This window comes from Folsomia candida, unplaced genomic scaffold, assembly GCF_002217175.1.
Source record: "Folsomia candida strain VU population unplaced genomic scaffold, ASM221717v1 Fcan01_Sc001, whole genome shotgun sequence".
Taxonomy (NCBI): Eukaryota; Metazoa; Arthropoda; class Collembola; order Entomobryomorpha; family Isotomidae; genus Folsomia; species Folsomia candida.
The window spans coordinates 11,159,333-11,173,551 of NW_019091193.1; the positions used below are offsets into that span (position 1 = coordinate 11,159,333).

A 14,219-nucleotide genomic window follows, 5' to 3' on the forward strand; every position below is an offset into this window, starting at 1 on the left:
AAAACAAAAGAATTGGATGTGTGAGTCATTTAAAGTTCCAAACTTGTAGGGAACTTGGAGCTGAAAGTGCATTATTAGTGATCGTTGGGCTTAAACTGAAAAATTCGACACGTGCTCGGAGCAGGGTTCACTGCTAAAGTACAAGAAATCACAGCAGGTAGTACATTATGCGTCCTATGAGAGAGAAAGAAACGGTCCATGTACATACTTACATCACAAGCTGATAGCAATTCAATTTATTAGCGTATACTCCGTTTATGGGCTTATTTTCTAACTGAATGAGCTCTTTCTTGGGTAGTTTTTCCTTTCGGGATGTGACTTTTGGACCTAATAATGCGCCGTAACTTTAACTTTGTCGCAAGTTAAAGTGGCAGAAGATAACATGGACATGATTTCTATCTCTACACTGTCTCATTACTAAGTATCAGGAAAGAGAGTAGAATTTTTATCGTGTAAAAAACAAAGCAACTTCAAATTTGCCTACCAAAGTAAAACTTTGTCGTTGTAACCCTAAAGACAATGAAGAAAATGGTTATATAAAAGGAGTCTGCCTAATTTTAAAAGTTGGAAAACTTGAAGAAGCTGTGGGGATGGATATCTCCAGCATTTCCCAAATCAACGACAACTGAAAATTCCTGTTAACTACTTTTTTCGTAATTCACACCTAAAAAAGGACACACATGCGCAATACTGCATGCGAGCTAAATATGTTTAACATTCTTGAAGTAATTGTTGTATTCATCAAATCACCAGAAAAGCATATGCAAGGACGTGCTACCAAAAATCTTGCTTCCTTCACTCGCAAAACAATTTAACTGACTTGTTGCCCCAATGTTGGAAAGCAACTTTTGTACATTATTGCTTCAAATACTTGTCAATACTCAAATGTTGAACATCTTGATTCGAATTTTATTATAATGTGGACTTGGTCTTGTATCGATATTAAATGCATAACTCTTAAAAACGTATATAAAATATAAAGTAATTTTTACCATGCGCATTACTGACAAGAGTACAGTCCATGCACTTATCTAGATGTGAAGGAAGGTACTGAAGACAGCCAAGAGTCAGACACGACACAATTAAGTTTATATACTTTGTCTGCAAATCAGGGATTAAAAATGCTATACACGTCGCAACCGGATCGATCAGAAGCAATAAAAACTTCGAGGAAATAAATTGTATACAATATTCAGGAATTTAAAGTCTGAAGGCTTTGACAGTTTGGCACTGCCCCCACATATCGCAAATGCAACACCTACAAACTCATCTGCCTTGGCTTGGCTCAGCAAATTCAGCAGAATGTGTATGCTTACATACGGTCAACGCATTACAAAACTCAAAAACAAAGTATTCTCTGTGCCCGTGAAGTATTCAATTTCAATACCTGAAAAGGAAATATATTTAGTAATATCCCCAACTGGTCTAAAACACGTATATTGCGGTAAGATCTGATATTTTCGTTACTAAATAGTATTACTAACTCCAGCTTTAGGCATTTTACAGCATGCTAATTTATCACAATGAAGGAACACAACTTCCAACATGGCTCTTAACGTGTAGTAGCTATATTAAATCATAGATAACTGGCGCATTTATCTGAATCTGAGTAATGAAAATGAATCTAAGGCTTTGCACTATTATTTATTATTACATAAAATGCTGTTGAGGGATATTGAGGTTGAAGGAAGATTAGATCAGCACACTTGTCATCCACTACCCAACAATCTCAACAAGTAAAGATTAACATCAATAAGTGCAACTAAACAACCACGAGGGTATCAAGAGACATTTTAATCCGATGGCTTATTCTCTGGGCTTGTAAACCATACTGAATGAGAGAGCTTCCTCTTTCTTGTCTTGTTGATAAAATTTGTGGTCTGAGGAATGAAAAGCGCAACTGCTTGGAAAATAATTCTCCCACAAGAAAAGGCAGTACTGTTTGGGAGCATATGCATAATATCTCAGGGTTCACTCTTGTGGATCAAACATTCAATATGAAGGATACACATGTGCCATGTACTTAAGAAAGAGGTTCGTTTGTCCGCTCATTCATTCCTATTTCCCAAGAAAGTGCAGTCCCCCCACCCTGGGAAAATCCGCAGTTGCAGCCGTCTTTCCTTTTCCTCGTCGTCCCTTTATCTCCCTTTCGTATAAAAGCATTTATTGGAGATGTTTGTAAGCTCTTGGCTCGAAAATCATGCTTTCGAAGATCTTAGCAAGCAATCACGGACGGTGAACTGTTTAAGTACATATTGCTTCCTTCCTTCTGGACTTCCTCCTCCGTGTATTATTCCAAATGAACTCCAGCAGCAGTTGTTCTTGCTGTTGGTTTTCAAAGTGGGAAAGAGCTGCTATTTTTTAAGCCACTTGCTTCCTTTTTTTAAATGCACCAGAATACATGCACCTTCACATTTAGCTAACCGGACGGAATATTTTGTATGAAATTACTTGGACGCGGAGGAAGTTGCACCAGTTTCTTCCTCTCCTGTTACATATTCTTGTTCATATGTTTTGTGACGTGGTGAGTTGGTCAGATGGGAAACGGAAATGAACACAACAACTTGTTGCATGATTTGAATGAAAGCCACACAATTCCATGAGAGAGAAAAGTCGGACTAACTTTTCATCTGCATAATATCGACCCCTTTTTGTTTCGAGGAATCCAGTGATACCCGACTACACAGAAACTCTCTTTTTAAAATGAAATCATGAATGGAAATATTTTTCAGTCGAGTTTCGTTTCCGATTTCAAAAAAGGGTTCTCTGCATTTATATTTCGCTGTGTGAACAAAAATGTTGACCTAATTTCCACACTAGAGAAGACACCCCTTGATGAATCTTATGGACGAAATATATAAATGTGTGCATTGAAAACTGGAAGCCATAATGCAATCTATTCTTTGAATTGTAATCGCTTATCAATTTGTTGACAAACATGATACACGGAGATATGCACTTTATCTTTGTGACAATTCCAACAACAAGGTAGCATTTCGTGCGTATGTAAATTTACAATATTCGTGCTAATTGTTATTGTGTATTTAAGTGTGGACCAAAGCAAAAGCAAACGAGAAATGTTTGATAAGTAATTTAAGCCTAAATTTATATACTTGTAGTTAGTTTGCATACTCACTTTTTGCTGAGCGATATACTTCCAAAGGAGGTGACTTAGGGGGACTTATGCTATAATTAAAACCGGTGTGTATGACATTTGACGATGTAGCGAAAAAGACAAAATTTAGTAGCACCACGACACAATATAAAAATTTAGCTAAGGTTTGGTTAGGTCGCAGTGAAATTCGATACGGTTTTAGAGATAAATCCATCCCTAGTCCCCGTGACGCACTGGGCGTCGGGGAAAGTTTTGTGGGAGACTTCATTCTGGAATCCGTAGTTCTACTTGTTGCAGACGACCATGACAGTCACAGCCCTTACTTTTGGACGATATTTAAGGCACATTGTGTTGTAATTTAGTAAGGGCACCAAAGCTCCCTTTCCCTGGTTGGCTTCGCAATGACACTTTTATTCAATATATGGTATCACGTGCGATAGTTTTCTAACCACAGTTAACACAGTATTTATGCAAATAAGTAGTGCACACTATTCAATTTAGATAAACACCCGAGGTAAAAACATTAACTTGAAAAACTTGTAAATCAGAACAATGGCGAACTTTGTCAATTAATACGAGTCTTGTTTTCCTTGTAACACATTTGACTAAAGAATGAAGCGATAAGTATAAGAGTGGAATATGTGTCTCGTTTTGGTAATGTTATTGATTTGATAATTTGACGCAGGTGGGTTAAAGTGTAATTGCGTTGTGTTGTGTTCGGATTGTGTGGGACTCGGGCGATAACTTGAACAAGGGTTATCAATAAGCAGATAAGGTTATATGATTTGCGTCCAACGATGGAGTACTATTACTGCACTTTCTAATGACGAAGAGTATGTTCATGGATATTGCCACTCCGATTTTCAAGTCACATGAAACTTGCCGTTACGTCTGTACCAAAAGATGTTCAGAAAGTGGTCAAGATTTTATGAAATAACGATCCTGAACCCACCACTACTGTCACCAGTCAAAATAGAACTGACTAAGTACACGAAACAAAATCCCTCCACCGAGTAGAATTTGTCATCCTTGATATCTATCAAAAATCAACAAAATAAGAGGTTGGTTTCTCATGTAATGTGTGTAGCTGACAGTTGTTTGTTATGTATGTTTTGGAGTTGTAGTCGTATTGTCGATTATTTTCAGTCTCATAAATTCACACATGCATAGACAAGCAAAGGACAAATCACTCCAAAGATATCCGTGTTTACAATACACATCGCTCACTATCTTCGGTTTCACTTGATATTTGAGTTCATGATGTTCCAAACTCTGGCGCACACGGCTCGGCTAATCTCTCCTCCAGTTAGTTGTGTGTTCCATGAAAATATTACACGTTCTTCGAATCCATGTATTGTGATTACTGTTACATATTATATTTATACTTCAGCCACCACTTTCTGACCTGGCTGGTGGCGAGTTTACTAGTTAAATACTAGTGCAATATGTATGTAATATTATGCAAGTCCTTCGTTTTCATCACTCAATTTTGCTCGGCATAAGTTATGGTTTGTGTTATTATTCCTTCCTCGAGAGCGTTGTGTAGCTCAAACAAGTGCAACAAAACTCTAACCGACCCTCTTCAAATTTCAACATCAGCATTTGTTTTACGGTCTCCTCGTCAGGTTCTTATCAACGCCATTGTTTTGTAAAGTTCTCTGATAGCAACATATCAGTGTTGCCGTGCAGCATTTGTGTAAACTGCAACCGGTCTCTCTCCCTCTCTCTGTCTCGTGAGTAGAAGAAGAAGGGTTATGCGATGTACATGTGTATTGTGGTCTGTATGATTAATCACTCGAATATTTTCACGATCGTTGGAAAATACCCAGTCGTCTTATCACAATCACAAAGAGAGTGTACGATGTGGTAGTAGTGCCAGGAAGATTATGGAAAATAATAATAATGATGAGACATCATCGCTCGTCTTCTTTTTCTTCCTTGAGCTTGGTCTCGTGAGCTATGTGTGTGTGTAATGACGACAATAAGTAATTACGCCTTTCATCCAGAAACCATCCTCACTCTACCCACAGCTTCATACACCTGACACATATATTCTGTAATGTATTGTCTTTATCACAATATGTAAACTGCACAAACTCCCCAAACTTACTTGGTTTGGCCAGTATCAATTATTTACAAATTATTGTTGTGCACAGGCAAATCAAAGCGTTGTTGTGACCTCGCACAAGTGAAATTTGACGTACAAATATAGAGTTACAACCGTCCTTTTTCTACTGAAACAATGCCGTGACGAGCAGAACTTTGATGTTAGTTGCCAGAGCACTGCGTAATGTCTACTGGATTCAGTCTTGTTGAATTCTCAAAAAACCCTGGAGTGCTCTTACAACAATGCGATAAAAACCACTCGGAATATCTTTCCTGCATGGGTGTCTGTACATGCAATGCACTGCCAAGACTAAGCAACAATACACAATCTCATCACAACTACCCTACACGTACACAGAGACGACCATATTCACGTTCCTACTATCCCTACCTACCGTCGTCCCAAAAGGTGTTATTTGAATACAGCATATAAAATGTTAAGAGCTTCAACAGCTATCCTTGTTGACGACGACGACGACGGCGTTATACGTATCGCAGGGTTGAGATGAGAGGGAAAAGAGCCAAGGTAAGAAGAAGGAGGTGATACTCGCCTCGTATTCTTCTTGCACAGCTCGCACATAAGAAGAGGCACAACAGGTAGGAAGAAGAAGGTGAAGTTGGAAGATGAACATGAATTGTATGCATGTGGACGTACATACGGTCGTCTTCTCTCAGGTAACAAGAATATAAGAGAGAGAGCTTCATGGCACAGTCCTTATTAATCACCGTGGGCTCTCTTCTTCTTCATCTATGCTGAGGAATTTCATGCCTCCGGCAAACTTCTTTTTCTTAGTATCCCTTTCATACAACCAAGAGAATATTGTCTACTACGCCAGGCATAGAGACCTAGAGATGATTTTCCTCAGCAAGATTTGGTACTACCAAAACCACCACGAAAATGCATTTCTTTACATAAATTGGACTGCACTACACTCATGTATACGATGTACATATGCACATACTAAGCATGAGACTCTTGCTGTACCGTCGTCCTCGCGTGTTGTGCTCTTTCTCTGCTTTGTTATGTATTTCAAATTCACGAAAAGTTAACTTTACCCAAAGGTCGACTTCTTATTAGTGTGACATGAAAATCAAATCTCGAGATCTTTAATCGGTTTTCATGAGTGGAGCCCATATTCCAATTTCACCACGCAATCTAATAAATATTATATAATCTTGTGGACTGTCTCAAAGCAAATGATGTGATGACATGGTTTAATTCCTTGAAATCACATTCCCAATCCCAACGTACACACACACGATGAATGTGCTCCATACAAACCCAAGTATTAATCATCATCGCAGGAACCACTCATTTTCTACGAACAATAAAGATGAAACACACTTTCTGGAATAAGGAAGAGGCAGCAGGAGAGTTGGAAAGTGTGAGACACACAGACAGAAAATATGAGATGGTGCAATAATGATATATATGTTACCTACGTATGTACCACAAGAAAGATAAATATGTGAGTACGGATTCATACTCTTGAACAATTCGTATGCACAAAATAACACGCATTAAATAATGTTATGCATTGTTTACCCCTCCATTTTACACAAACCCTGGCATTTCATTTCAAGTCGTGTTATTATTACCACAGGTACAGACAGGTAGTAGAACTATCCAAGATGATGGCTAGTAATCAGAAGCAATATTCATAAAATGAAATTCACCACAGCTATGGACTCCCTGTTTCACATGCTGTAATCATATTTCCTCATTGGACTGACAAGTGCACCATGTGAGGCATATACGTATGTACAGCATACATATGTGCTGGGATGGATGAAGAATAAAATGCGGTGCGATTTTTTTGTCTCGTTTTGTTTGGTGGAATTCATGTTTCAAAATTCTCATCTCTCTTGTTCTGAGAAAATAAATCTCTTGAGCACATTAATCACAATAAGGGAAACTGTAATAAAAAATGTTCATCGCTCACAGTGATTCTGTCCTGTTTCTTGGATTGTTGTTCTTTCGCATACTCAAATGAGAATGATTTCGTAGAATTTGCTTCGCAGATTTGCAAATGGAAGGAAATTAAAATGGTTGGGATTTTACGCGCTTCCTTTCTGAGCACACTTCAAAGCAAATGTGGCGATTAACAAGGTTACTCAATCGAAACACTGCTAAATGCTTCCTGCGAACAAATAGCGGGCGGGTGGTTGCCAGTGTCCTTCAGAATTTCTCAACCTTGAACAACAAAACTCGGGATTTTTAGAAATGGTTCTAATGAGAGAAAAATTCAGTGTGTTGAGAGAAATACATGAATAAATACTTTTATATGACGTAGAATTTTTGGTGTTTTAAACGGCCTAAAACTCTTAAAAAAATTGTGTTTTGTGATCCATAAATCTTGTCTAATTTGTGATGGATTACTTTTAAAACGCCTAAATTTATCAGTTAAGTGTGACAGCAACCACCAACTCGGTATGATGATTTTTAATGTGTAGTCCATCATCATTGGAAATGTTTTACCGAAATGTGGGACTAATTGCTGCATTCGTACGTATGTATGTGTAGCTTGCATAAAGCGTAAAATATTTTGGGCGTGGGATTTGTATCAATTTAAGGCATGCCGAGCAAGAATTCTTTCCTTTTTATGGATCATGACTGAAAATGATCTTTATTATCATCATTGCTGCAGCAGTGTGGATAATTTATGGATTGTAAAATTATGTGATATGCATTTACATCAACGTCCCTTATTTTTTATAAATTTCTCAAGCATCTTATTAAATATGGAATAAATAGCAATTCCGATTGTTAAGGGAGTGAGTGAACCTTACATTTGTATGCAGTTATACATACGTACATACATGCACTTATGAACCGTGTTAAAAGGAGATCAACTTTAACTAATCTGATCCCATCCGCATTTGTAGATAATATGTACGAGAAAAACCAATGTACATACGTATGCACGCAGCAGACTTCAGCAGACAAGGTTGAATTGGAATTTTTTCTGCTACATGTTTGCCTGCAGAGTTAGTTGGTCATTCATCAAGACCAAAGAGGAATATCGACTCCGTCAGTGGCAGGCAGGGGCTGGCTAAATGAAAGTAGTTTGCAAGATTGGGATGCACAGGTGAATGCAAATTGGTTAAGAATATCGGCAAACCAGCGGTCACATAGAAATGATAGAGATGATGTCATTCCCTTCGGAACTCAATGGCAGATTAACTCTTCTGTTCATCTCGTTCCATCCCACAGAAAGCAATTACATGGTCCCAAATTCGTTAATGATTATGGAAGCTTCATTTACACAAATTTGAATTATATCAGCAAAAAATCTACGTACACCAACGCTGGTGCTTTGCCCAACAACAAAAACTCTGGGAACAAGTTTAAATAAATGGATTTATAAATCAAATAATACGTAATAACTTGTAATACGCTTCACCTCCATTAAATATAGATTTACAGAATTTGCAAGTGTCAACGATGGTGGACGAAAAACAACAAATTATTAACGTCCAGTAAATCAACTAATTATTAAAGGTATATACGCATCCCCAAAGTTATGACAATTCCCATTCCATCCAATGGGTTTTGTAGCAAAATGAGCAAACAAGAATATTATAATTTCTTGTTGAATTTATAATCGGTTAATTTGCCCAATTTATTGTGACCAACGAGAACATTTGTATTGAATTGCGAAGATGCCATTTCCATTCGATGCGGCTCCTAATTTGATCACGCAAATAAATATAATTTGTGTGATGTGTTTTATACTAATCGTTTTTCAGCTGCGAATAATGGTCATTCAAGGCAACCACATTTTTATCAGTATTTCATTCCTCGAGACAACATTCGCATGAGATGGAATTCAGTCAAAGTTGAAATATAAAATCCGTTTGACATTCATTAACCAACTGCTTGGGCTTTGTTGACTGACACTGGCTACTTGACTATCCACTTTCATAAGCAATTATTGTAGCTGCAAATTCTGCAAATACACGTCAACCGAACAACAAATCTTGGAACCATAAACCAGCCATATTCATACATACAAACATGTAATATGCTCATTTTCGTAGTATTTACCCTTTGTGTTTTGAAACATATACATATGTACACATTATGTGTGAGCTTGTAGAGAGGAGTACATACATACGATGAGGATTATAATACTTGTGAGATTAAAAATAATACACGGTGTAAACCTAGTTCACAAATCATAGTCACAATATTTTACGGTCTTGTAATCATCCACCCTTCGCTTATCTAAGATACATATGCAAATTTCAAGGAGGTAGAAAGTATCCTGCTCACCAATGATGTTTAACCAGTAGTTGAGATTTACTTAATAGGCAAGTCATCATAAGTTTCACGATGTGTCATTCCGACCAAAGAATTAAATTGCTAGCAAGCACTGAGGAAGACCAATTTAAAGTAGCTTAAATTATTATGAAATAAAGGTTGTCCTTTGTTGCGTTAAAATTATTTATTAAAATTTCGATGCAAATTGAACTTCACAGAACATCACACTAAATGACTATCTAGCAATCACCTTGTCCGTTTGCAAATGGTTTATGAAGTGTAAGCCTCAAATACCAACTACAAATAAATACATAAGAAGTTAAAGCATTGAATTTTAAATACCTTTTAGTAAACCTTAATTCAATCCTGGCAATCACCTTTTGCGGTTATGTATCATAAATTTATTGGGGATTTATGAATTTATTATTATTATACCCATAAGATGCAGAGTTTGAAGTGATGCGTTGTTTTATCCGGACTAGATTGGGTTCCAATCAATTATTAAGACTGACGTTGAGGGTCATAATGTAAGATTTAGTATAATCCGACTTTGAGCATAACTTGAGGAAAAGTACATGATGCATTTCTTCTGCTTTTGAAGATAACAATATTCTAGTACCGTAAACCATTTCGCACTAAAATTTTGAAACTCATTTCAGAAAATCAATACGCACGGTCATAACTTTGCTTCATCACAGTAAAATCAAACTCAGGTAATGGAAATGAGGGTATTAAAGCTGTGTCCTATCTGTAGGATGTTCCATGCTGTTGTGGTTGTTAATTTTCAAATGTGCATGATGAGAGAGGATGGGCAGGCAGGTACACAAGTGTCGGAGTCTAATGGAAGCTACCTCGTCAATCAGCCACCTTAACTTTGGCTTTACAGAGAGAGTCGGACGCCAACAACAACTCATTAGACGTCTTACGGAGAGAGAGAGCCAAGAGGCTGTGAAATGAACTCCCTCTGCATTTTCGAAACCGTGGATGCATAAAATTCTGTAGCCTCCCGTTGAGCTCTATTGTTCACCAAAGAAGAACAAAACGAGGCAAATTATTTTCAAGTCTTCAAAGAAAATCCCCCTATCCCTCAAAATCCTCATGCTGCGTTGCGCTGACCTAACCCAATCCTAACCCACTCTGATATTTACCTCTAAAGTCCAGACTCCACCGGTATCAGGAGAAAATATAAAAACAAAATTTTATTTTTTTAACATGGAACAGTCAAAAGTTACCTGAAAACAGACTTGACACGCACAGGAACTGCCATTCCTAAATGCATTGGTACGAGAAGGCGAAATGACACTTGACGATGATTGAAAACCGTGAAGATATTCTGGTTTAATGCATGCGACGACCATTGTGAAAGGGATGAAATAAATAAGTAACTCGACATAAAATGATGAAGTACGAATTATTTAATACGACCATCGAATGCGTGCGTATTAAAATAGATTAATATTGTAAATAATTTACTTATTAACTGGAAAAATTTACAACTATATTCAATTTACACTGCATTGAAAGTTCGCGTGGTTTTCGTTTTCATTTTCAATTTAATTCTCAAATGGTCTCAAAGATGTAAGAATTGGGCAAAAGGCGGTACCCATTTGTTCACGGTCCTTCTGACTGAAGTCAAAAGTTTCGTTTAGAACTACTGAAAAAGAAAGGTCTCTCAAAATGGACAGAGTTTGACACCGAAAGATAGATGCGAACTTGTTGCAAGTTATTGTGCTCCCAATGTGTACTCGATGCATTCTCTTATTCTTTCTTATGGATATGCTGCCCTGTTTTCAAATCCTGATGCTGTCGATACAAAATTTGGAAAGAAATGATGGATTTTGTTATGTGAACCAGCGTCAGTCAAGCACGTAGCTCGATAACCATTTCGTATTGCGCCTCTCCTTCTCTTACTGCATACTGACTATTTACTTTATTCAAGTTTGAAGAATAGCTGCCAGCTTTTAAGGGCTGCCAACCTCGCGTTGTTGGACAAAAGGCAGCTGAAAAAGAGCAGCAACAGCAGCACCCAACATCTCAGAGATCATATTTGAAAAGAAGTACAGTTCATTTTCTTATTCAGTCGCAAAAGGTGTTCATTGCCTTTTCAAGGGGATTTAAGGTAAACCAAAGAAAAGGAACAACGACATACACATGTAATGCACTTGATAATTTAATGAAATCTACCCCAACAACTTGACTCGGAATTGTATGGTGAAAACTTATGTACAACGAGACGACGAGTACTTCAGATTGATTGTGTTGCCTCCTGACTGACTCACTTGTGCATACATACATGTTCCCCATGCCCGAAGATAGATATTACTATTCTCAAAAGAATTAGAAATAACATTAGAATAACATTAATAATGAGATTGGTATGTGGTAGTCGTTGCCGGTCTCCCCATTATGTTATGCAATCCAACATCCATGCTATCATTGCACAAGACATCATCATTTCAGATGGAAACAAACCAATTTATGCCGTGCTTGAAGTGAAGTAGGCATTTTAAGGGTTTGCGGAAAACTGGCTCCTCAACGGCAAGCGCCATGTTCCTTATCTCAATCACCAGAAAGTCTATTATTGCTTGATGATCCTTAATTTTCTTGGGCTATAGAACTTTAAACTCTAGAATTCCTCCGTGTATGAAAAATTCCACATACACAAGCTCTATAATGCACGAATCTATCTACACATTCTCCAAGTATACGTGTATCTGTCCTCCTTTAATTCGCCTCTTGTGTGTATGGGTGAGCATATGTACATATAAGTATTTACTACTCTCCCACCCTTTTCTAGCAGCTAAACGGGACGAATAACTTAAAAAAAGTTGATTGAATCATAAACGAAAGGAATTTTTGCTGTCAAGCGGAACATTTCACACGCATGTAGTGCAGTACATTGCATACACAAGTACATACATATGTACATAAGTACGATGATGATGAACGGAGGAGCCAAGGAGCAGTAAAGTTGAAAATAATCGAGATTGGAGAATTCAAGCAGACTATGATGACACTGCACATCGTATTCGGTTTTTGACAGGTAATCTTGATAAAAGAATGTGCAGGTTGCGCTCCTCAATCAGCAACAGATAATGGAAGTATTTAAACTATATCGCGTTCCAAAGTCTAAAAGTCTCTTAAAGTTCCTCTCATTAAGCTGCCACTTTACTTATTGCTGATGCTGCTACTCCGTCCTTTTTCTTTTTATATATACATGTAGTATGTATTTATGTATACATATGTATACTTTCGCTCATCATATAAATACTTTGCTTGACGTTGTATATACGGTGTGCTATTTTTCGGCCATTTCGTTGCCTCACCAAAAATCAGCAGGAGCGGGATCAATCTCAATCATATCGCGTTCGAGGATAATCAACACAATAGGCGAATTTTCTTGTTGTATTCGCCCAAGTGAAAAACCAAAGAGAATAAAGAGCCGATGACTGCGATGAAAATTATCCAATCTCTCGAGAAAGTAATGATTCAATCAAATTCCTAGAACTGGATTATTGGCCAGTTGTTATTGCCGAGGCTTTCAACATGCTCTCAATTCTGTGCTTAACCTCGTTCAAAAATTCCTCAACCAGTGTAGCTACATAAATTCAACATCAACATTATGTTGCGGATTGGCTTCAGATTCGGACACGTAACACGCAAGCAAGAAAACCTCCAAAGCAAGGGATAGATCGAGCAAACAAAGCAAATGGAATGCTGCAACTCGGCAGATTAATCCTGTTATTCATAATGATTGACAAGAACGCTTATTTGTATTATTAAGTTCATTAAGTATAATATCTTGAATACATGAAATCCTATTTGCCGTAAAACGAACAACGTTCAATTTAATCTGGCGTAATTTGAGATTTTTCAACTCGATGAAATGTACTTACAAGGAACAAATCTTGCTGTCTAAAATATATTTTTACCAAAAAAAGGACCAGATCTTCCAAACAAGATATACATTTCATGCATATACTGCATATGTACAACATCATTCATGAAAATTCCGTCCGTTATTGTATGGAACAAAGATTTGTTATTGAAAATTGTGCACAGGATTTTCTTCTACCTTTTCTTCTTCACCATGTTAGCGGTCACATATTTATGTTTTTTTAAAACTAAACAAATAAGTAAGTAGGTAGGACACCTATTAAACGATTGCATACAGTATTATATTTAAATAAATTCCATATTAAGAATACAAGATAAGTGGTCGTAATTATTTAGATAACCTTTTGTACAAATAACAGTTTATTTCATCTTTATATTTACTAAGCTCCATTAAGGTATCAAATTCCTTGCCCCGTTTTGCAAGGAGTGAATAAAACAAGTATCAATATCTAAGCAAATCTATACATTTAGTAAGGTAGATTTCGTAAGATAGATTTTGAGTTGTTGGTTCCTCGTTGACTAGTACAAATAAATATAGAAAATTTTGAGGTGTGTTTCCTTCATGTGTGTTGAATGTGAAATATTTGTTTAAGACCAGGAGATTATTATCAAAACCGGTGATATCAATGTGCTTTGGAAGCTGCAGCTCATTCTTGTACGGTAAAAATCTTTTGACTCTACAACATTTTTGTTCATTTAAGACTTTCTTCCCCTTCTGCATGAATATATATATCACTTATCCTGTAAACGCTGACGAGACAAAATACTTCAAAACCCGAGTGTGTACAGTTTGGTGGGAATCCTAATGATTTTGTGTTGAACAATAAGTTGATAAAA

At 37.0% G+C, this 14,219-nt stretch overlaps 1 protein-coding gene across 2 annotated transcripts in view; it reads right to left on the reverse strand.

The window, feature by feature from the left end:
• The window catches only part of LOC110842323 (epidermal growth factor receptor), a 60,710-nt gene that overhangs the window by 21,379 nt on the left and 25,112 nt on the right, over window positions 1-14,219 (reverse strand). Inside the window, exon 1 of one of the 2 annotated variants that reach the window (XM_022088036.2) lies at window positions 3,137-5,522. The exons of the other annotated variant lie outside the window; for it this stretch is intronic. Within the exon in view, the coding sequence (XP_021943728.1) occupies window positions 3,137-3,383 (247 nt within the window). The 5' untranslated portion in view covers window positions 3,384-5,522. Of the gene's footprint in view, window positions 1-3,136; window positions 5,523-14,219 lie in introns of those variants that run through there. 2 annotated transcript variants of the gene reach the window in all.